This window comes from Lineus longissimus, chromosome 19 (assembly GCF_910592395.1).
Source record: "Lineus longissimus chromosome 19, tnLinLong1.2, whole genome shotgun sequence".
NCBI lineage: Eukaryota > Metazoa > Nemertea > Pilidiophora > Heteronemertea > Lineidae > Lineus > Lineus longissimus.
Genome location: NC_088326.1, coordinates 1406711 through 1432732, shown reverse-complemented (window position 1 = coordinate 1432732; position 26022 = coordinate 1406711). Strand labels below are relative to the sequence as shown.

General features: G+C 40.8%; 1 protein-coding gene across 2 annotated transcripts in view; it reads left to right on the top strand.

The window, feature by feature from the left end:
- The first annotated feature begins 1227 nt into the window (after positions 1-1227).
- LOC135503021 (RNA-binding protein 38-like) overlaps positions 1228-26022 on the top strand; it is a 32592-nt gene continuing 7797 nt past the window's right edge. The window contains exons 1-4 of one of the 2 annotated variants that reach the window (XM_064796277.1): positions 1228-1613; positions 7613-7742; positions 10484-10525; positions 12763-12856. In XM_064796277.1, the coding sequence (XP_064652347.1) occupies positions 1341-1613; positions 7613-7742; positions 10484-10525; positions 12763-12856 (539 nt within the window). In that variant the 5' untranslated portion in view covers positions 1228-1340. The remainder of the gene's footprint in view (positions 1614-7612; positions 7743-10483; positions 10526-12762; positions 12857-26022) is intronic. The other variant, XM_064796278.1, reaches the window with a different exon arrangement.

Below are 26022 nucleotides of genomic sequence, written 5' to 3'. Positions count from 1 at the left end.
CGACGAGAGAAACTTTCACAGCGAAATAGGCCGGGTCGTGTTTTTACTCAAAGGGTCCAGTGTGACAAAGATTAGGCCGTACTAATTACCAATTAAGGCAGTTTTACCAAAACAAATTTTCGAGATTCCCTTTGAAAGACCTAACTGTTTCTTTTGTGATTACCGCGGGCAGCTGTTGGGAACACATCGCAATAATAACAGCGGTGCATTAGAAGACGTTGTTGTCCTTTTTGGGCCGAATTTAACTAATTTTTAAAAATGTCAACAAAAAAAACAGCAAGCAACTTCACAAATAGCAACAGTAACGCATTTGTCTCATTACTGAAACATTGGCACGACATTTGAAAGCAACGATTCAATCTCGTCGCAACGAGATTATGCAAATCATGAAAAAGTAAACAAATCATAAAAATCTGCTAAATCTGGAATATCGTTAATTTTTGTACACACTTTGTGATGGGAGTCGCGGGGGTAATCATTCTGCACTTGTTTGAATATGAATTGCAAGTTACGATCCGCAACTGAGCTTTATGTTTTGAGACAATCGATAGATTTGGCGATATTGGGCACGTGGTCCTGATAGGGCCTACGTCATTCGCAGCTGCCAAAACCTTACAACAATCATGACTGTATTGCACATTGTCATGATATAGATTTGATTCGAGGGTTGCTGACAAAATGTGCATTCAGTAAATGTCAAATGAAAATGGCTGCCCAGGGTCACCCATTTTGTCGCATTTTCAGTTCCACGTGACGTCGATAGGAGCGCTGATGAGACGTGAGATTTAGCTTCGTATAAATGTCGACCAAATTTCGGTTGCCTCTTTGGTTACTCCGATTTTGCTCTTCCTTTCCATAATTAGTAATGAGGGTAATACTTCAGTTATCATTAGCAAATTAAAGCTCGTGAGAAGTCATTACTTTTTACCATTTAGGCCAATATTGAAGGTCATTGTTAGACAAATTTAAGGTTAGCCCTGGGGGTTAGCCAAAGTACCCGAAAGAGCTAAAAATTCGGAATATCACTCAGTTGATAAAAACTATATACACCATTCATATCATGAAATGTTTCTTTTCTCTGCGAAATGCAGGTGCGCACACGCCGCTTGGTTATTCATCCGCAGGGCGGCGCTTAATATGCAAATGAGCTAACTGTCAGGTGTATGGCTGACCGCGTGCGTATACAAATAATCTGGCCAGGTGAGCGTTTCTTTAGTACAGTTTAGGCTACCGAAGGAGTAACACCATTTCACTGTGATAAACTCTCGGGGGATACACGGATTTTACCCAGACACTTTATATATAAATTTGTATAGTTTATTTATTATATTTATTTCGCAATGGAGTCAGCAGTCAGAGCATCAGTCGCACAGGCAGTCCAGGGACAGTCCATCCAGCAGCTTCAGCAACCCGTCATGTCGCAGGTTTCGTTGCAGGGCTCGGGGCCGTACCCCTGCCAGAAAGACACAACTCTCACGAAACTTTTTGTGGGGGGCCTACCCTACCACACGACAAATGAGAGTCTTAGGAAATACTTTGAGGAGTTTGGAGATATTGAGGAAGCAGTTGTGATCACCGACAAACTGACGGAAAAAAGCCGGGGATACGGATTTGTAAGTAGATTGTATCTTTTCTTATGTTTGCTGATTATTTAGTTTCTTTTTCGTCATTACTTTCATCATGGTAACGGAAGCCTGGTCTTCGCGATCTTCCCCAATGCAAATGCTTGAGATAAGATGAAATGCTCATGAAAGCTTCGTTGATGGCCGAGGCCTTTGTAACTGCGAACCTATCTCTAGCACGTGCTTTTCACCTTGTTTCCGGGCCGAGAATGTCTTGTGTGGTTTTGCGATGGAGTTAACCAAAACGGATATTCGATCAATCTCTAAATGAAAACATATGAAATGATTCTATGAAACCTCGTTCCTGGACAGTCTTTGATATCAGATCTCACCTTTATTCTAAAAGCACTCCTGAGTTGATCTTACGACGCTGATGTGACGTAATTGCCTAAGTCTTGTTTGACAACCGTCTAAGACGGTGTTAACCCTATGTAGTTGATTGTTGATGAAGTTTTTACTTGAGCAATTCACGGTCCCAGCGTTCCCATCGGCATTCTCAGTGAAGCTACTCCATGGCACAGCCTCGGATATTTGTATCATGGTCCCTGGCAAGCCGTGGTCTTTTTGATAGGCTTTGGCTTGAAACTGGGCCACGAAAAATCAGATTTGCGTTGTCGATGTCAAAAAGTTTGGCGATCATCGGAGACGAAGAATAACGCAAAAAAATCTAGCAGATAATATTGAAATACAGTACATGTAGTCAATATTTGTCGTATGTCCATTCTATTATGGTTGGTATGTATTGTAAGAAGATATGATGGCAAAAAAGAGATATTTTTTAATCATATGTTCCACTCACATGTGGACAATAGACGAATTCGACCTGGTTCAATAGTTGACCTGTTTTGTGGTTGGAAGGGAAAAAATGCTAGGAAATCATAACGGTTAATGACAGTGTGCATGGCCGTGACTTCTGAAGGCAATGGAGAAGTGAGCCATGCTAGCTTAATCGTCGTCTTGGATAATTATTGATGTCTATAATTATTACCTGAGATGTCACTAAATGATTCAGCAATGCCATTTGGCGGTCACTGCGACGTTTCGCAGTGGGGGTCGGTGTCAATGGACACGACATGGTGAGCGCTTTGTCCTCGACCAATTGTCCAACCTTGGAGGAATAACTAATTACTTTGATAGTACACCAAGGAAGGTTTATGTATTTGTCATGATATGATGAAAAGATCGTGAAAAGATAGAGCAATATTTGTTTCGACTTGGTCACGAAAAACCTGCAAAACCAACCAAAATCCTTTGTGCTATGGAATTAGGCTTTGAAAATACTAAGATAAATGGATGAGATAGCGATGAAAAAAATTGTTGAACATTCTCACCAACCAAAACGCCAGCAGGAGCGAAGCTTCACACGTCATGCTCGGGGACAGGGCACCGATATATTTATTTTACGGCATGCTCGGATAATGGACACACGTGGAGCGATTCCACGCTACTGGGTTCTCGACAGACAAAGTACACATACCGATGGTGTACACTCACAGTGTATCCTGCTTAGATAGCGAAACCATGTGTGTTTCACCTGGAGAAATTCACATGCTATCTCTTGAAGCTTCTTGGCTTATGCGCTGCATGCATGTAGGCTACTGTGTACATGCATGTTATTGTATGCGGCGATGGTTTTCTTTTCCTCCAATATGTTGATATCATCAGCAATTGGTGAGGCCATTGAGGGCATTTTCTTCACTGAGAATCTCACAGAAGTTCCGCTAACTGCTCAAACGCTAGCCACACGTTTTGCCTTTCTGGGTAACAATGGGCTACTGTTTTCCGACCACTCAAAAAAAAGCACCTCGTGAGGTCAGACACCGGGCCTTGGGCGTCATCTTTTAGAGCTACCCACTTAGCCTCGTCTGCTTGCTTTGAAGATTAACCAAATCGCACAAAATCACTCAAAATATTTCCGAATATTTTGTTCAGCAGGTCTTTGTTGTATGAACATTCTTGATTGCAAAAACGAACACGTCTTTCATTTTTTGTACTTTTTGTGGGATAAGATTTTCTCCGGCAATTTGAGACTAGTCAAAACACAGGTTGCTCATTGTACAGTTCGTTTAGATTTCGACTTACTTTGGTTAGTACTTAGATTTGGTTTTGTTATTGTTAGCAAAAACACTAAAAAAAGTATCCCCTATCAAAGTACTAAGTATTTTATCATGGCATGTGTTAGAAGGAAATGTAAATCCGCCATTGTCTCCAGGTGGTAAACATCAAAATAAGATAATAGAACGCATAAAATTAGTAATATTCAACCTGTTCCTATTGTCAGATCTGGTTTTAATTAGCATTTAATTAAAAAGGACAAATACAGGTGAACCATGCTGTGACACGTTTGATCAGGGTCGAATGTCTGTTTCATGTCGGTCTACACTCAGATTCGCACGGATTTGTAGTGACATTATATATGCAAATTTGGAAGTGATTTGTTTTATATTTGTGTTCATCCGCCGTATAATTAGAGGATGCTGGTTATGATAGTGAAGCCTGAACCAACAACTGGCGCTACTTGGATACAGATTCGTATCAGTGATTATGGGGTGATAATGGTATCTATGCGTCTGTAGCAACATTATTTCGATACAATTATTTTTGTTTTTAAAAGCGAACAGTAACTCTATGAAAGTTTGATGTGGATCGCTTCAACCAAAGAAAACAATGAATCGTCCTTGCTCCAACCTCCGCTGATCCGGCCAAATTCAATTTACGAACTCCAACAACTATAGACAATGCAAAAGAAAAATATTGGCTCATTGCTGAGCACACAAGCCTGAAACCTGGTCACATTGACATCATCATTTCACACTCTTCAAGAATCTTTAGCGCTGTTGGCCTTGTTGTCATCAGCTTCTGTCAGTTATCATAACTTTGGCTGAACGTTCATCAGTTTACAAACAGTGCAGTCTTGTATAATGAAGGCAGTTGACAAACAAAGGCAGCTGCCATCGCTGAAGTCCAAACATTGACCTTGTTAATGTAATGCAGGCTGCTGTCATCTCTTAGGGCAATCATGAAGGAAATTGTAATCAAAATCAGAATGCAATTCTGTCTCATCCACCGCTGACCTTACACAGGTGTTAAGTCAACGACCTCCAAACTGGTCAGTGGCACCCAGCGAAACCTGCCCGCGAAAGAAGTAAGACAAAGAACGATGTGGTTGAATGCTCGCGTCCGGGTTTTATCGTTTGTCCAGCTGGACAGTTCTCTCCAGTGTCCGTGGGCACGTGCCAGCATAATCTGCTCTAATTTTAGCTGGTCACCTGTTTTTTTCACGACACGATTCTTTGGGCATCGTCCTTCAGCGGTCATACGGTAGACAGCCGATTACTTTCTGGTCGGTGTCAGTATTGTATCAATCATCGCCCAACGTTTACTATACACCCTATATTTGCAATGGAGAAGGCAGCATGCAGTTCTCTATAATACAATATATGTATCTGTCTACCAGCAACAAGTCCTCTGAAAAGTTTCACAACAAGACATTCCCACATGTCCAGGCAGTGCATAGATCAATACATTTATACACATCTCAGTGTGCAGTGCGTAGTATACCAAATTTAGCTCAGGCCCCCGCTTTGTTTAAGTAAAGTCTTTAGATTAAAGAAGCCGTACTTGATGTCAAGAGGGCCATGTCCTTTTCATGTCAAGCTCGTGTGTGTTTGCTTGAGCAATGCACGACGCCGCAGGGCTCACCGGAGTGATTGAAACATTAGAGAAACAATCTATGAATAAATCAAACAAACAATTAGACAAGTATATCGAACCAGAATGACTTGATTAGACGAGGGTGGCCTGGTGAGAAAGTAGGTCGAATCGGTAGCAAGACGATTTGCTCCAACTTTCTACAGATTGAAGACGTGGCGTCTCACAATGACGTAACAGTCATCACCACACGTGGTTTGCTTCACTCAAATGTCGTCACCTATATCCTTTTCCGCAGCGTTCGATCCTGTAACATCTTCTCGGTGGCTTGGAGATCTCAGCTCGGGCGAAAACTAGACATATTCCTTTCCAGCTTTGCGTAGCCCAGCTTGACCTACACATACGTTAGTGAACAGTCAGGGAACGATCTGATTAATAAGCAGTTATCAATCGAGTCGACAATGACGGCTAGGCCTCATTACAAGACGAATTCTAAAGGCGAAGTCAAGAGAACTCACAGGGCCTTTGTCCGCCGGCTGAGATATGTAGACACCATTGTCGCGATGACACAATTGTCGTTCTTTCCTGTTGACTGAGTTGTATCATCTTGGCAAATTCAAACCCGTTAGATATAGTCTTACATGCTTGATTAGACAATCTTCAAAATATTACCCATTTATTGCCTGTGTTAGAGTTGTTGTAAATGTCTATTGGTCTTAACCCTTAAATTTCTATGAATGTCTTGAATTGTAAGCAGTTACTTAACATCTTGATTTAGACTTTTTGAGACAGAATTGGATCTCAGCATGGGTTTTGACAGCGTTGATCCACTACGAAGTGAATGAGTGCTCCTGTATTATCTCGTTCTCAATAACTTTGTTGGCTTTCGAGAAGGCAAATGCTAATGGCAGAGCTGCAGTCGACAAACGAGTCGTTACAATTGAAAGCTACAGGCAGAATTTTAGCGATTGATAAAGCAAAAATTCAGCTAAAGCCTCTTTGGCGAAAGTATTGAACAGAAAGGAAATTGTGATCGAGATTTCTTAACCTGTTCTACGAAAAAATCCCCATACCATTCAAACCGTGACTGTGACGTACGATTTACGACCCAAGTCGTTACTGTGTAGTTATACGCATGACAGTGTACATATAACGGAAGGTGAACAGTATAAAGCCTAACTAAGCTGAAAAGTTGTAAAAACAACTCTTATTCGTGGTGTAGATCCTTTGTGGTCCAATGAAGGCTATGGCTTGAGTTCTGTAGAAGACCAGTGTTCGGCATTCCTCGTCAGACTCGATCCTTTAAACAAACACTAATGATCAGCGTTATTTACGTTGAAAAGTTGAACATACATTGTGTGCATCATATGCCCCATCAAAGGTCGGACAATTTTCAAGAAAAAGTATCAAAAACTAAACGTAGCCATCTGCGGCGATGGGTACATTCGTCTACTTCTATCTCATGATCAGGTACCAGCAATTATGTTGATAGTATCTGCCCGAGATGACTGAGAATGTGAAGCAAACCAGAAATGCTGAACACATGTTTGAAACCCCAACTGCTTTTATGAGATTCCAATGAATAAAGCTATGCCAACAATCTAGCATAACCTTGCAGAATACGGAGAAGCTTGGCATTATACGAAGCTATTTCAGCTGATCGATAGAAAGCATTACGCAATCGCCCAGCACTTACTAACAGTACACACAGTTGTGCATACAGAATCCTCTATCCTGAATCATTCTGGATTCCTGGAGGGGTTCCAGCATAATTGCTTGCCTACCAACAGATGCCTGATTAGCTTGCCAAGGAAGAGATTTGCAAGCACTTGATTTAATCCTCCTAACTACATTGGCGATCCCACCTGGATTGATTAGGAATTAATCATTGACTTTCATGGATTGCCATGGATATGGATGGACCTTATAGAGTAACTAGTTACTCTAAGGGTTGACCTTGAGATGCTCAGACCCCGACTGAATGAGAATCCAACATATAGATGAAAATACCGGAGCATTAGAAATTATTTTGTAGCATCCTTATGGTCCCCTTTTTTAACCAGTCGGCGTTCATAGATAGACCACGGACTTCTGTACACGTCTACACACTGTATAAGTCCAACTACCGGTCCTGTTTCCGTATACATAATTGTGCATCGTGGCCCTGATTCTATGGCCAGTGTAAATATAAGATAGTCCTGGTGACAGGGAAGAACCTTGTAGTACTCCAATATTTTCCAGGATACTTCTTGATGCACATTTGGCTGGTACTCCAGCTGCTGTACTAATTTGCGATGGCATGTGCTGTTTCTGACCAAGTCCTCCCCTTCTCATTTCAGGTCACGATGTCAGATAAAATTGGCGCAGAAAAAGCTATTGAAAATCCCAACCCGACGATAGACGGCCGAAAAGCAAATGTAAATTTAGCATATTTAGGAGCTAAACCTAGAAATAATAACTGTTTAACAGGTAAGAAGCATGTCTTTTGCATATTTTGTGTTTTGAATGGCTTTGTTCTTAGCCTAACAGGGCTCCCTTGCTCCAGCGAAACAACAATGAAATACGCTCCATCAAAAACCAGTACTTCCACTGCAAGATAATTTTGTATGCATACATACTTTGCAATGATGTATATCACAGTTTGGACGAATTGGAACCTGCTGCTAATGACGAAACATTGACACACAGCCTCGCCCAAAACCAGCAACAATACAAATGCTCTTTGCTTCAAGCATGTAAAGAGAAGGAAACAGACTCACTGGGAGCTGGGTTTAAAAGTCTCGTACTGAAAAACCCTAATTCTCTTCTTGACCTTGGTAAGCCAGTCAAAAGAATTTTTTATGTAGATTTAATTTCCCTTTTTGTCAGATTTTTTCTTTTCTTCCCAAATTGTCCCCAAATGGGTCTCAGTCCGTCACGCGTTTGCACAACAGACCCCTCACGCCAGAGGACTGACAAAGAAACGATTAGGCCAATAATCACAGGGGCGGTCTGTCTACAGTCAAAAAATCTACTTTTGACGATTTTCTTTGAAAATATAGCGAACTGTTCTTTTGTGGTTCTGATGTGTGCCTCGAATGCAAACACTTCTTGATAATGAATGACTATTATATCTGTACGAAATGCATCGGTGAATATTTTCTGCTTTCTGCTAATTTGCATGTTTGTTACGTCATTCTTAACCCTTTGTATTTTAACTTAAGTACACTTTTACTCTGCACGATCAAATAATACAGCAGTATCTAACTGTATTCTGGAGATTTTCTTCTTCATGTTTTTAGTCTAATCACATTGCTACATATAGACACACGTTGAAGTTAAATACACTTCATGTACTTCGATCACATATGTCTTCAAAGGTCCGTTTCTCAAACCCTGGCCAAGGGAAATATACCATTTTTCAATTAGTCCCATGCAGCGAACATTCTAAACTAGAATAAAATGTTAAGTATGCACTATGATTGTTTAAAGCGTAACTGATGCCCAGGTGATTGTAAGACTTTTGTGTCGGAACGATAAATGTGGCGTGTAGACACATACACCGTTATTAGAGATAGGGAAATTCGAATTTGCTGACGTTGAAACTTATAAGAAAAAAATCTATGCTATGGTGAACGGTCAGAGCAATTTTAAGACCAAATGAGGTCATGAACTGGTATCCTCTTCTACTTAGTCGAAACTGTACATCGGGAATGTGAACATCAACACCATCATTTGGGATAGGGGAATAAAAATGATGACGTAGACACTTTAAGGAGACTATATCTACACCAACTCCAGACATAATCATAAACCACAGACAACCAACACGAATCATTTACACGATACATAATGAAAATGATTTCATACACATGATTTAGGTGACAATATATGAGTGTAATTTTTCGGTCGGTTTGAGCCATTTAACCAATACAAAGACCGTTAATAAATGGGGTTTCACTTTTCACACCAACACATATAAATTACAAGTCTCAACATTTCCGTTAAATTAGGTCGTAGATCTTTGACAGTGAAAGAAGAGCATAATAACAACTGAGTATAAAGCCTGAGATTTGAATTGATAGTGCTCCAAAACTGACTTTTACCACAAATATTTCAACCTTCGCCTTAAAACTTTTGTCATCAAATAAAGGAAGGTATTTAGGGTTTTTTTCTCCTTCATACGGACTGTTGTGAATATGTATGATATCACTATATCATGCAGTACGTCATTCTGAAATATGAATGTAAAAAGATATGTATATTTCCTTGTCTTGTTATGTCTAGGTCTTGTTATGACTAGGAATGTTTTATTGCCTTTTTTTATTAAATACCCCAAATGTTGGCAAACCACTGAACCTGACGTCAACTATGACATCAGAAAATCATATCAAAAGAAACACTTTCAATAATCTAACTGCAAACGCGATTTAAACTGATCAACATCCGTTTGTAACACCGTCTTACTGATCATTCGGGCAATTTTTCTGATTTCAAGCTTAAACTTGTAAATTTGAACGAAAACACTAAAAGCTCCTGGAATTTCCTGAGATAGTAGTTCGCCTTTGTAATGACGTAACTGCCTGGTATGCATGTTATCGTGTATTCACCTCTTGCATGCACATACTAATGTCACCCTTTGTATAAAATGACGCATATTGACTCAGTCTTGAGCGAGCAAATGAAGCGAAATGATATTATCTAACACGTGTTTGCGCTGCTTGAGTGTTATGGCGGGGGTCGTGTGAAAATCTGAACTCATGGAAAGGAAAGAACCTAAATGCATGCGAATGGCCCATGCAATTACCATGTAAAAATGCCGATTGAGGCAAGGATACAGAATTGCGAGTAAGAGATTCAAAAACGAATATAGCCTACCCATTAGTAGTAGAATGCATGGACCTCCTTCAACCAAGTTTCTCTGACGTGCCACATAGTACTAGGTGACACAAAAAAATATCATGTTTTTTTGTTTTTCTTCTTGAATAGCTCCTAAAAGGATTGATCAAAGCTACATTGCAGAAATTTAGTAAAAGAATATTTTGTGGGTTTTTCAAGATTGTGTCACCGAGGATTGTATGAGATGTGGACGACGATGTTCCTTAAAGTTAGCTAGATGGTCATATTTTTGTTTTGCATGAATCATACTGTAGTCCTTGGTTGAAGGATATGGTAACCTCACCCCAGTTATTCCTCTGTATACTGAGTCCATGTATTTACTATAATTTTAGAGTTTGGTGCCCAGGATGACTACACAAATGAACTACGACGTTGTAAGTGCCATTATACTCTATCTATCCCCCTGTTCGAACCCTAGTCTTTAGGTTATAGGGCCATTCTTGGTCATAAATCACCTGCATGAAAAAAACTCATTAGGGGATGAGAGAGTGACAAAAGAAAAGCTGGCTAATATCTCCAACTGATATAGCTTTTATCAAATCCCGTCCATTTTCTTATCTATCAACAAAGCAATTAAGGAACTTATTGTAGTGGCTATTATAAACAAGGAAGGATGGGTGATATTCGGAATGCCATTGAAAGAATATTCTTATGGCTGCTATCAGTTCATGCGATTTCTGTTGGACTTAGCCCCTGACCAGGACGTATATGATCAAGTGCCTTGGCAGCGCTTTTCGACAGCAACATCAGACAATACGGTAACCATGTGAACAACAATGAATAGAATTGCTTCAAATTCAATGGATACAGTGTTCAGAAATGTATTGAAGTGACGATCGTATAATTGACTAATGAACTTGTAATGAATATACATTGTACCTCCACTTCATTGAAGCCTACTTATCTTTAAACTAAAGAAACACCCTGGGGTTCCTGAAGCGAGTTCACGACACTTCATCTAATAATGAATAATCTTGAACAAAATAACAGTTTAAAGTCACCGTGACGACCTGAAAGAGCTAGTAACTGTGTATGAATAGATAAAGTGCTAATCCTAACCAACAAGTCATAAAATCATGTAAAATAGGCCTTAATCCCTTTAATAATGGCAACAATTAATTTCCCTTCATTGGCGTTTCTTGTCGCTGCCTGGGCACCCTGAAGGCCCAAACTTCAATTCACGATCGTGTTTATTTGTTTACTAATTTTCCTAGAGGCAAAACACGTGAATAATCTTGTTAAAGTTGTGTCGGTATTTTGGTTCATACTCAGAAAGCCTAGAAAAGCATTGTTTTGACTATTTACACGCCCATTTAACTTCCTAGACAATTTAATGGCCTTTTAAAAACAGACAAGATGGCCGCCACAAGAGCAGGTCCGCAGAAATAGTGACTTGGCATTTCACAAAATTTCCTTTGGTTGGTAACAAAGTAACAGTGGCTAAATATATACGATATAACGGATATGGTATTTTTTTAAACCGATGACCTCATTAATGTTGGTCTACCTGATCACATGATTCAGGTGGGAAAAAAAGTTACTAAATTGGCACATTTTATTGCTAATAAAACTGACGTTAAACTGCAATACACGTACACCGAAGTATGATACAACTACAAAGAGTATCTAGATGCATGCGATTTTCAGCAGTTTGTCACACGACATCTAGTAGAATTCATACAGAAGGCAGACGTCCAACAAAACCTGCATATGAAATAACATGATATTAAGCAATAGGGTGCTATAAAGTTAGTGTCGAGTTCTTTGTGGCCCAGTTCATCTCGTTCCGTATGACGTATAGCTCAACGTGACCATGCGACCATAACCAAATGCAAGGAAAATTAACAAATCTTTTTTTACAATCTTTCGACCAAAGAAACAGTACAGTAGCACACCACATACATTGACAACACATGCACAATACACTGGAGATAGTTGGGGGGTTTGTCATTCAAGTCTTAGACAAACACTATCGTTGTTGTGTAACATTCTTATCTATTCTAGAATAATCCATGTCAAATCATACATAAAAGTGTCAATTTTCAAGTGGCTTGGTCGGGACAGTCGCTAAAACAGGCATTTAAATCAATAGATTATCTTCGATATGACTATTTGGGCTAACAATACAAGTTAAGCATCTTCACACACGCAACTGTCTGGTGGTGTGAAGTCTAGCATGTCTAGTGTTAAAAATACCAACACCTGATCTCAATACATTTTGTTCGTTGGTTGTCTGTGAACATGGGAGGCCAAAATGGCGTCGGAGAATATATTTTGGGGGAGTGCTTCCACCTTATGGCGCCCATGAGAACCATTAATTCGGAGAAATCAAATAGATGTTATAGAAATGCTGTCGGTACCAGCGTAATGCATGAGCCACCCCAGTGTGATTAGCTAAGAGAAGAGTATGAAAGCCCTCTTTCGATTTTGTGGACCCAGTCTGAAATAAAAAGGAAAAGAAATCTTGAAGCTTTGGGAATGATGTTCGTGTACTGAGAATGAATGATAGTTTTTTTCAACTGACGCTCGAATATATTTTTTTCTTTTGCACGTTTCCCGTTGCCCTTGGCCTCAGATGTCATAGTCTTAATAATTTTGCTCTTTTTTTCAGCAAATCTGCAAAATTACATTGCAATGCGGTCAGGAGGTATGTGGCCTCTTGGCTACGTGCAAAACAGCACAGGCAACGCCGTCTCATATGCAGGGTAGGTTCATTTACATATGTATCTTGTTTATTTACACAATTATTGATGACGTCATGCGCATGTTTTCTCACTTATGTTGACCTGGTTCCTCCTCTTGCAGCTGTATAAATGCAGGATATTTTTGTATCAAAAAGATGGCCATCATTTGGCAAAGAAATTCATAAAAAAAGCCAGAAAAATCTTGGCTGTAGACATGTTCATGACGTCATCATCACATCCAGATAAATCACTTCTTATGATCCTGTAATGTGTCGATTTTCATATCAATGATAGGGTCGCACCAAATATGCTGTAACCTAACTACAAATAGTAGCAAATCATGCTCCAATATACTTTCTGGACTCCCTGGCGGACTTGAGATGATACTCATGCCGATCACATAGACTGTGTCAACGGAGCAAATTGCCCAGCAGGTTATCTTTCATCAATCACTCCCTGAGGAGAAGAATGCCTTCCTCATCTTCGAGTACCTTTATTCGAAAGCTTCTTGGTGTCTTTAGGCCTTAAGAAGTGTTGTATACCAAGAGGCCCGAACCACAAGCAGTCTAATGTGATTCCCGACTGTCAACCTAACACTGTTTTATTCTTGTAGCGGCTGAGGCCCAGCTTAAATTCTATTGGATAATCATGATCACGTGGTCCCCAGTATCGCAGGTGATTGGTGGGATTATTCGTCAGAGGAACCAATAGCGTTCGGTACGACTTGTGTTTGAACTTGGTGTGTTTCGGTCATGCGCAGTGTTGCCTTCTATCTAGTATGAATATGTCCTTCTGTGGTGCTGTGGTGATGGCTTTCACGAAATTTCTCGTCGAACGCCACTGGCGGCGAAAAAGAAACTTAATCACCTATACCCTGTTTGTGTTTCGGCGTTTCCGATTGGGCGAGAGGTGGATCACATTTTTCTAGCCAATCATACCCGCAAGAACATAATACAAGCTTTCTTGGTTAGTTTCTTTCTCTTGCCGTTGGTGGCGCCTTTTTTGACTGAGGGAGTATTTGCATTTGAAAAATAACAAAATAACAGTTTGATAAGTTGGATTTGGAGGTTTATACACTTTATAATGTAGGATTTCTAATCGATTGAGTTGGTAGTTTTGCTGTATCAACAGTGTACACTTGTGACTTTGGTAGAAATAATCTCCACCTAACACAATAAAGGGAATGCGGAATAGGAAAATCAGAACAACACCACTAATCCTCAATGGATTTCTGTCAGTTGTGAGGCAGGTATGGTGCGTTGTCAACCATTTTGAGTTTTCAGAAAACTACTATATCAACTGCATGAGCTCGTGTTATTGGTAGATAAGCTATTGTAACTTCTACGAACAAGGCATAAATTGAAAAAACACGGTCACTACCTTCTGTCTTCTTTCAATGAATCCAAAACGTATCTACACTTCTTCCATAATCACCACAGCACTGCAATCTGGGTAAAACCTCATTATAGCACGTGGCGATTTCTGCTGTGCATAGCTGTAACCGTGTGCTCCTGACCCCTGCGTGGTTGTGCTTAGATTGATCTTCCAGTCCCTTTGTAAACTGTTTGTGGCATATATTTGGACGCTTTTTAGTCGATGTTGTCAGTTTGATGGTTTGGACCGGGTGGGATGGATTGCGTTTTGATTGACTAACGAGTTGAGTGACGTTTTCTCATTTGTTCCTTTGAAGTGTTTCGTGTAGAAATTGACAGCGATGTTTCCAATTCCGGAAACCGAAGTGACGTATCTATTATCGGACACAACGCAATGTAGTGATTTTGTGCAGCAATGTACAGTGTTTCGAATATCGGACACCGAAATTATTCATCTATCTTCGGACACATTTCAGCAGTTCACTAAGATGCATTTGGTACAGTACGAAATTATAATGTTTCGAATTTTGGACGCAGACATGCGCACCGATTAACTCTGATATGCTGTTGACAAATTTGGACACTGAGATGATAGTAACTGATACTGAGCCAGAGGTTAACGCATTGACGGCCGGATGAATGCTTATCGACCAGCAGATCCAACTGACCGAACTAGCGGACCAAATGGTCGGCTAAAGGACCAATACACGTGCATCTATATTCCCGAATCGACGCGGGCTAAGCTAATCAATACCGTATATTTATATCATTGTGTTTATTCTGCTCACTTTGCTTCGGGCTTGCCACACCAACTATGACCAATATGTTGACACAGAAGGCATGAATAGGAAATATCCCGAAAACCCGAATCTTTAAATTAGTAATGGGCGCCCCATAAAGATGTGACGTCGAGCGGGATGGCAACCTCGTTCCTGGTATGAGCCCCAGGGTCACGCATATGTTCACACAGTGCAATGTATCTATTCAGTTCAAATTACGGTAAATTACAGAATTACAGTGTACTTTTTTGACGCCATGATTTTGGTCACAGAACACGTTAGTACTCGTCATGTAAATTTACACAAAAACATGAGAATTTTTACACCTTAACTTAAATTTTTGACCAATCGGGATAATGAATGCACCGGCGCGAGTAGTGTACATAACCACCCGATAAATCAACAAGCTGGACAATATTTACAAAAAGCAGGTGAACGCTGTAACTACTGGTATTACATCGTGTACACTTTGTCAAATTTTCTGATCGTATTCATTTGGCGGCAAACCAATGGACTGGTTATTATGTGTTGAATCCTGGCATATACTGCCAATATTGTTGATATTGCTGGCAATCAAAATGATTTATACAATTCGTCTTTTAGATCTGTTTTGCCAACAGGCGTTGTAGCGGTTAAGACACTGTTGATCTGTATTGACCCATATTTACATGTTCTTGGGGCCGCTTTGCTTGTTTGGTAAAAAATATACATACGGCTTATAGACCTGCCGATGAAACCAAGACAAAGCATTTCTCTTGAAAATTACAACAACAAAAAACAAGACACGAGCTTCAAGCTTCGAGGCATGCACAGAAAAACTCGCGGCACGTCTCTCGACCGCCAGGGGGCGTAATTTCAAACACATGCAGCATCTGATTCTCAGACGCTTGCGTGGTTGTCTGCCTATTATGAAGCCTGCTATTCGCAAACTAAATTCACCCTGCAGCGCCGTGCACTGGTTGTTGGCCAATTCCGATGCTGTGGGAGATTTCGTGGATGCTCTAGGGGCCTGTCAGACAACTCTACAGATACATGTATGCTTGGCAACATTATCAAAGCATAGATGAAACAGGCTCATCTATTGTCCAAGATTTAGAACAGGACGGAAAAGCAAAATTGGTGATTTCTCTTTACTGATTTGTGTTTATTTGGTCTTTCACTATTCTTTGTCGGGAGGCAATCGGCGGACGTTTATATGCACCCACTTTCCATCGCATTCATAGTTGGTTAGCTTTTTATATCAACCCACTTGCAATATCATCGGGTGATTGCACTCAGTGAGCTTGTACTCTTGTGATGTTGCAATAACATCTACTTTTTATAACGACTCAAATCATGTCGAAAATCAAGGTATCCACGGGTAGTCGAACGAAGCGATCGATTGCGCCCGGGTTCACCTTTTAGTTCAAATCCTTTGGAAGCATTCTCACCAATCTCCCAGAGAGGATAGCTAGCTTTTGCTGCGGAGCAAAGGTACGCTAGTACACGGTGCAGGTTTCACTATGGAACCGCTACCAATTGCGAGGATTGGAGAATGCATTCTCACCTGCTGGTAACTTCTCATCGTTCATGACGTCACGATGTTTTAAGGATTTGGGAATGCTTCTCCCGAAAAAAGTTACTTAACCTCTTCATTGTACATACGAGGTTCATTGATTCGCTTGTCCTCTTTCTCTCACTTGTTTTCCCCCCCGCCAAAATTACCCATATCCAAGTGTATAAATTCCCTGGGCGACAGTTATGTTCACCCAAACTGGGTGAACCCCTAGGAGAACACGTCCTAATTCACTGTGTCATGTACTCACGTCGCCCATCTCAGCATATTACACGACTGTAAAGCAGATACAATGCCTTATTGGTCGCTTATCGTTTTGTACATCTATCGCCCCCGCTTGGGGCGCCCCGGGAGGGCCCAACATCCATAGTCCCAAGGCGAAGAACACGCCACGAGAATTGTTTAGGTACGACTATATTCATGTTATTAGCCTTCTTGAGTAAGTCTTCTATTCTTCGCTGATGTCATTAGGCATGTTGATTCAGGTTTTGATATACTTAATCATATCGATAAATGTTGGTGTCCGGTCCCCAAATAGGACAGTGTAGATGATTATAACTGTAAAGGTGTCAAAAGAAAATAACAGTCTATGTGATATTCAGACAGTCTTTGGTTGTACCATTAGAGCGGGTCATCGGTGACCGTACATCAAGGTACATGTGGAAGTATCAGAGTTTCGATGACCTACATTATAATCAAAATATCAAAAGTGGTTATCCGGTTCTCCTTCAACACCAGTACCGGTACATGCATTTTACAAGTATAAGTTTGTTTATGGAATCTTTAATGTCTGATATAATACCATGTGTACCTAGTGAATTCCGCCATGTTGTCCCACCAAATCGGATTGAGTCTCGCGCAATCAGCATGCAGAGGAGTTTCCCCCGACTAGCATTCGGTGTCAAAAATCAATCGTTCAAATTTTCCAACAGGCGTTTGAGGTTCAAATTACCTGTTGAAGTGGAAACAATTTCTCCAAGCTGTTTTTGTTATATTTGATGACAAATGGGCAGTTTTTATTGGTGTTTCTTTACACCTCTGGTTCTACCTTGCCAATTAGCATAGCTATGTCAGAACGAAAAATGTTGAAAGAGCATAAAGGTTAACCTTGGTTTCTGTGGGTCTAAAGCACTGTTTAAAATGTACGCATGAAAATGCACCCAAAAGTAAAATAGTAGGTCACTGAGGCGAGGCCAACTCAGCCAAACTCTACGTCACAAAAGCACTGACCAAGAACATCTTTCATTCCGTTCGATTTAGTGAAACAGCAACCTGGAATCCTTGTAGGGCCCCCGTGTCCTGACGGCTCAAATCAGAATTTCTCGTTGCTGATCGACAGTAACCACTTCAGCACCAGTGAAAGAACATCTCGTCACTATTGAAAACAAACATCCAACATAAAAAAGTCATATTCAAGCGACTAACAACACAGAAAGTGATAGTTGATTTAATAAGGATTCCTCCAACCAAGTGTAAACAACGCTTGTATTGAAATCATGGTAGAAAGCAAGTTGCCGCAGATACCTCGCCAAGAAAAAAGTTCGAAAAAAACAGCATGTATATCTCAGGTGTAGATTCTAAATCTACACCGCAACTTTTGAAGCAGTAGACGGTACTAAAATATTGCTCTTATCTTTTCACTGCTATCGCTGATAGTGTTTTTCGGATTCTATCTTTTCATTTTTGGTGAAAATAATCCCATTGTTTATTTTTGAACTCTGCTCCGACGATGTTTTATTTCAGTAGGTTGGCTTTTTCATTGCTTGGACGATTCTGTGTTCAGCTGAATGTCTTCTCACAAGATATTGTTGAGATCAGAAGTTAGTGCTTGATCAGGCACACCCCGAGGTGATTTCTGCCGGTGCTGTGAAGTAGGACTGTTCGTTTCATCAGGATGGATCGACAATTTCTAGTTTGTAATCACCCGCCATTGTGCCGTTGTTGTCGTTATTACATAAAACAGGTATTCACCTTCTTCTGTTACCGTGACCACTCTGAGTGGTGGACGTCTCCTCCCTTATATCAAACGATACTTCAGCGACAATGACTTTAATTTGCGCATCCAAGCCCTTGTCCAATGAATATATCATGAATTCGTATACAGATCTGGTCGTGGGGAAATCGGCTAAATAATGCAAATTTGATTGGTCAATCGAAGCTTTTCCCGAGTTAATGTACTGCTTTGAATGGAGATAATGCACTGCAAGTACGTGTAAGTTGCAGCTCATCAGCGCCACTCTTTGTATCTTTACTCTCTGTATGGCAATGTTATTGAAGGGATCTTTCACCTTGCTCATGTGTCGTCTGATAGCGTACTTTTGCTTACGAGGGCTCTGGATTGGAGGAAGGCGATGCTTGTTGTCACGTTCTTTTTGGGAATGTGTGGACTTGCACACCATACACAGGACAAAGGACAAGCCAAGATGGTCTGCAGTGTAGTACAGTGTAGACCTGCACTGCACGCGAGCCATGATCTGACCCCCGCCACTTGTCTGCTAGGCATCACACCAGGCTGCAGGCGTACGGCGTACTTCTGTCATCAAATACTTTCCATTTCATCCCATCTTGGATTGACATTCTTTTATACTTGAAGCAGTCGGCACATAGCCCGAATTAACCTTGGCTAATATCTACCAGAATTGACCCAGCACGCGTCCCTGGTATCACTTTCCACCATGTGGTCTTTTGGAGACAAAGAAATGGCCTTCCTGGAAGTAGGTTACTACTTCCATACGTGCGAATCAAAACATTTGAACAGCCATGGCAGCATCCTGTCTGATGTCTTGGTGTTTGAGATGCACTGGAGTGGGATCTTCTCAGTTGAACTCCACGCATTGCATCACATGAGGCATAGCATGAAAATGATGGTGATGATGATTACTAAAAAAGAGCATATAAACTTAATTACCAGATACATCTGCGAGTCATTCATGCAGATAAGTTTAGCTGATGAATCGTTTATGCTGATTCAAGAGACATCAAAGAAGGGAACCGAAGTTTCATCGATGATGTCGTAATCATTGCGATTGGGTGAATGTTAATCTTGATGGCTTGCAGCACTGGTTCATTTTCCTCTTCCTTCACCAATCGCCACCTGGAAACGCAGTGCTCTACAAGGTGCTTTGGTTGCGGCTGAAAAAATGGATATCTACGCACGCTATGATCATTGGTGAGTGCTAGTAATCGGTTGAATTGCCAGGGATGTAGTTTAATGGTGCTCTTAACCTATTGATATACTTTGGTTTTGATGTTGCATGTGTTGGTTGTCTACTTCCAGCCAGGTGGGAGAAACGTTTGGGGGACCATCTCAGAAAGAAAGTAATTTGACATGTGAAATGGCTTGTACAGCTTGTACTTGTATCGAACATGTGTATCACGTCCATGTCCTCGAAAATACAAGAACCCGGAGGCTGGTACACACAAGTGAAGCAAGAAGACTAGTCCTCTGTCCCACTATGTAGTTGGTTTACAATCTACTTCTCATAAATACCACGCTGTTTATGCAAAAGATAATTATTTATTAAACTGTTCAGACCAACACGATTATTACAATTCATCAATCGCAGTAAACCAAAATGGCGCGATGGTAACTTCCCAGTGTTAAAAGCTATCCAGAATCCAGGATACGCCGGGAAATTTTCTTCAGGCCTATTTGCTATTCCAAACATATGTTTGCCTGTAGGTACAAACCATGGATTACAGCGCTTGGGATTACGTTGGCATTAGTTTCTGTTGGTGCAACACGATGAAGCAAGATTTGAGTCCAGTCTGTATACCTGGGCTAGCCTACGAGGCTCTTGGAAAGCGTCCATCTGTTGATAGCAATGCAGACTTCTAACATGTTAACCCTTGTTTGTTTTAAATGTATTTTGTTTCTTTTTTTCTTGTGAACAACCGGATGCTTACATTCTTTAGGCCATGTCCAACTCAAAAATTGTGTCACAGTCTATGGAACTTACAATTCCAAGTAGAACGTCAGGCCACGTATGTATGCCGATCACGTGACCTTGGCCTTGACCTCAGTTAGAAAAGGTCGACCTCGGCAATTACAAAAATACTTCACCTGTTCCTTTGACAGAAACCATAAATTTCATGCCACTATGTAAGTGGGATTCTTCTGTGCAATAAACGTATGCAAGTGTACATCCATCTACTGCTAATTCTAAAGGTTAAGTTGAACATCGTGTCGTAAAGATAAATAAACTAGGTTGGCTACTTGTATCTTCTTTCGGTATTTCCTCTTCAAGGACTGACAATAATTGATTGATAGGGCATTTTGCTCAGACAGAGGTACGTCACAGTTCAATCTCCTGCAAGAATGATGAAGGGCCAATTCGCAACAAAACAATACCTGTTAAGAGTGAAGGACAAAGTGCGAAGGCTTGACCTTGATTTATGAAGGCAGATGGGCCTTTGGCTGTCAGATTCCTTTTGGGATCCCAAGGCCTAGCGAATAATACTGCGGAATTCGGTGAGATATTCTTCGTGAAGAAGATTGTGGCTAGCCTAGATGGGTATACCATTGTCTTTGTGATAAAGTCTCAAGTCTTGCAAAGTTACGATTGAAATTCAGCTCTAGAAACAAACAAAACTCATGATCACGGTGTACGTCCTAAGTGCACCGTTACTTGAGAGTCATTTCTCTATTACGACTTGTACTTATCTTGATTTTTCTATCGTCTTTATCATGAACAACACATTCAAGTGTTATGATTGATTATCTCTACACTCAAGAAACAATCTTTGAACTAGATCAGTTTGAAAAAAATTCATATCGATTCGGCGTTCCAATCATTTGGGGTAGCGAGTATGTCATTTTCAATGTGTGAATTTCGAAGGCCAACTAGACTTGCTACAAGTTCCTGTCTTTAACACCATGAACCCTTGTTCTATTCTCTTCTTCCTGTTCAGTCCTCTCCTCGAATTATCATAGTAGTTGGTTTCACCTGAGCATGCGAGAGGCTTCTAATGGAAGTTGAGTATTCAGTGGTCGAAGCCCTCGACGGACAGTGGTAAGGTAGCATCGAAGTACAAGGTATTCAAGTACCAATTCCTCTCTTATTGTTCTCATCATTGGCATCATCAAAGAAAGATAGCAACACATACTTAGCAGTCATCACTGAAAAAGCTATTATGTTCTCAGCAAGATCTCTCAAAGAGAGTCAAGTACAGCTCGTTGTTATCATTATTGTTTAAACATATTCATCAGTCATGGGGTAGCGAGTATGTTACGCAGTTGTGATGTATACCAATAAGCCTGAAGGTAGATTGTACATTTTTCGTCAGACTTGTTCTATATTGACAAGAGATGTCGGTAAATATGCTTGGCAAACAGTGGAAATGTTGAATATTTTCATCTACAGTTAGCCCAAGGCGACAGAGCGGGCTTGGTAGTTCGTAACACGTGGTTTAACCGCACTGCTCACACTCTGTGGTCGACCAATGGAATGGTGACACGTAGTGCAACTTGGGTGTTCACCACAACACAGTCATTCAAATTGACCTAAATGAGGGAATATTAAAGATGGCTACCGTAGCGGCCATTTTAAAGTAGAGTGTGCGGGGTCACTGAGCTTCAACAGATTCGATCCTATATCTTGAGGTCGATAAAAATGTTGCTATGTGGTGGGTCTGGCCATTGGCAACAAGGTTTTTTCTCATCGACGTTTGGGTTTTTGGCTGTGCAATGATAGAGATTCATGTCCGTCTACCTATGTATTCGCTAGATGTGTAGTTTGTTTCATGATCGTGTGAACTTCTCCAACAGACCAATCTGTACCTACCTTTTTACCTTGGAAAAATCTGCCATATCACCTGGACAAAGCAATATTTCATTTCAAGGAGAAAAACTCTGTCTGTGAGATTTAAGAGGAAAGTTATAGACTTGGGCCCAAAGGTGTGCACCCAGTCTGATCCTTAATAGTTTAAAGTATAACATAAGCTGAGGATGAACGCTCAGCCTCCAGTAAGATCTAACACTAAATTAGCAATACATGTTCAGGCTGGTATGAGAGAATGTGTTTTTTTACTGTATGTTGGTGGAATGGGTTCGGCGGAAATGTTAAGGCAGTATCTTAGACATACTGAGGTGTCATTTCCATCATTCATTATTGGCGTGAGAAACAAAAGCGATTCTTCTTCTCCTTCTAACACATGCCTCTATTTGCGCATCGAAGCCATGTACCTCTTCGTATGGAACTGTTGTAGTCTTTGTGGTTCTACATGTAATTGCTTCCCCTGCCTGTGGTGTCATTGGTGTGGGAATTAGCCTCGAAGTTGTTCATTATTCCTCCGCTTCAGTCATCGTTGTCAGCGTATGATTATGTGTGTTCCCCACAGTACATCAATCTGTGAAATGTGTAATCTGTATTGGTGTCAGCCTTTGGATTGGAGTCGATTCTCTTACTCTAATTGTGTCATTGTTGTCATCGTCAGCCTGTGAGCTTTTCCTCAAACGCGCCAACAGTGCGACCGACAAAGTTCTTCCTGGCACCTCTGCTAAAGGTGTCATCGGTGAAGGCATTTGCCTGGGAGTAGTTCCACATGACGGGCCCCACACGACACGTTGTTCCTTCTGGTCCCTCTCTGCTAAAGGTGATTTCGAAATCTGCTATCCCAACTCCGAGGCAGTCTGCTGCTTGTAGTCCGAGCATACCAGAAGCTAACAGAGCCGTCACTCTCTGTTCAGGCAGATGTTGCTTATTTCCCTCAACAGGTGAAGCCTACCTTGTAAGTTGTCGAGTTCGCTGAAGGTCGAGCATTACATTGTTTGGAGATCACTCGGGTATTGCTTCGGTGCACCAGCCGGGAAACATAGTCCGAGATCTCGGCTCAGGTATGTTGTATAGCTGTTGGCAAAAGAACAAACAGCATCCGAATCATTTCTATGATGGCCTACATTGCAAAAAAGCAAGGATTTTAACTAGGTTGAGGGAATGGGGTAAAAACAAATTCATGGGATTGACGGATGGTTTTTTATCTGGTATGTTTCACTTAATGTCAATAGGGATGTTACCTCAAGCCGGTAGTGCATGTCCATTGCACTGCCTTTACCTGCACCCCTGCTTCAATGCACCTTCCACTGCTCGTCGCCAGCAACGCCAGGGAGGAGATAGACCCTCGTGTTGCTCTTTTGTCGGGGGCGGAGGGTGAGTGAGACTCCACTGGAATTTTTGTGGGGCAAGTGATAGGCTAGTTTTCATGTATATACACAAATTTACAGCTGGGGTGACTCCTCTACAGGATCAAAGGCTTTGACACTGACTTGTGATTTAAGTTCTATTATAAACCGCGTTCAACACGAAAGTGTATAATAAGTCATGAATTGAATACGTGTAATGATTTTCACTGCACACACGTGTGTTTACATCCCATTCAGTGTACGATGATTACGATCACTGTATGAATACAAGTAATATAGTTGGAATAATATTTGTCCTTCTGGCAGGTAAATAATTTGTATACATTGCAATGTTCTGTTGCTACCACACATTGAGGATACACTGTGCCATGAAAGTCTTCAGAAAGATTTTTAGAGAGGTTTTTGATGGGTATGGTATTGATACTCTGAGAGTTAATCAAATGGATGATGCAAGGATTTGATAGGAGGCAGCATAGACTCCAGTCTTCTAAAATAAGGATGTTGGCATTTAGCTAGCTTCGCGATCACTCCTTGATCAACACCACGCCGGTAGAGGTTCTCATAGTGCATCAACCTTATGCATTATGGTATAATATCATGCATCAGTAATGTCAGTAGGTTGCCTGAGTCTTATATATCCAACAGGCAGCGATTTATCATACAAAGTGACGTCTGAGATTGACTATTTTTGACATATAACAGACGTATTTGAATTCAGTGTGTTAAACCAATGGATCAATGGCTTATTTCATTTGAATTACAACTGAACAAAACAAACGTTGTCACCTGTGGCATAATATCATTTCTGTAATTTTTGGGAAAAAAGTTATATAAATGAGGTTAAAGACTGCTTTTATCGGGAATAATATCTTTTTGATATTCTGTCGGTGGATAGAGAAACACAAAGATATCGCCATACACATTGTGGGGATTCTGTCCTGAATACCTAACTGTAAAGGTTGACCTTAGCTGAATAACTTGTATTGGTCTGGTGGGCAACAGTTAAATACCGAATTACATTGGACAAAGTTGTATCTGAGAGATGCGGTCATGTGAATAACACATCGAATTTTCATAAGTGGCACTACAATAGAAGAAATATTGGCAGATATTGACATATTGTATCTTCAGTTTATCTTTAAAAAACAGCCTTTATTGCCACCGTAGGCCTACCTGTTCAAACGTGTCCCAATTTGTTCAAAGATAGTCGTTTTTAAGTGTTTTTTGGCATTTTGATAGACATGTTGACGATTCCTGGGACCCCACATTAACGAGTGGTATGAACAATTCTTATATTTTTGCTGATTGGGTGAATGTCCTGAGGTTTGTTTTACTTCTGTCATTCTGAGAAGACTGTGTGGCCTTCATTCACCATGAGCTCTACCAGACCAGTAGTATCAGCAACATTTGCTGAAATCACCTCCTCTTCAGCGTATCGGTAACTTCAGTTGGACAGCAGTACCCTGGTTCCGTCTCCTTGAGTTCTTTTTTGATTGGTATATCTAAAACAAGGACTCTTAGTTGTTGTAGAGCCACTTGAACCCATGGCATCCTCAGCATGCGGGATGTTTACAGAAGTGGCATTCTGAAATAAATACGGGAACAGACCGTCTTTTTGTAGCTAATGCATTTTTTACGACGATCTGACGTCATGTTTAAGTATAAGATGGCCGAAAAGTTAGTTTCTGGTTTTCGAACCAGATGTCTCCCCTCTGTACTGAAAGTAGACACAGTAGTGTTGGGATCTTGACAAGAGTTTGTGGGCAAACCGGTGTCTTTTTCAGTCCAATCAAGTCCTGTAGTCTGTGCACATAACAAATACCACACCGTGTTTTCTCATGAACTTTATCAGAGCAGGAAACTCTGAGATAAAGTAAAAATTTGAACAGCTGCTAAGTTCCCCTGTCGTGACATGTGTAGGACAGGGATGGACAGTAAAATCGTATGACAGGACCCAAACGATATCTAGATGGGCATGATAACGACTTTTAATGTCCTTGAGGAATAGGTCAGGAAAGTCGTCCAGTAGCTCAAAAAATCGACAAACATAATAGATTGGCTGTTTGACCCAATTATGATATGTTGTGTAATACAATATGTGACCCGGGAGATCTTCGAACGAGATGGACAACATGAACAGGACATCAAGAATTCTTGGTCGTCAAGAGAAAAATAGGTCGAGCAGAGTGATTCTCTGATGAACACGAAACATATCAGACAGTAATTCGGTTATCCATACACACGTGTTATCTCATGGATATAAAATGGTATGACCAGACGCTGTTTTCTCTGATAACAGGGTGGAGTGGTCAGCATTGTGCAGTTGTTCCCAGACATTG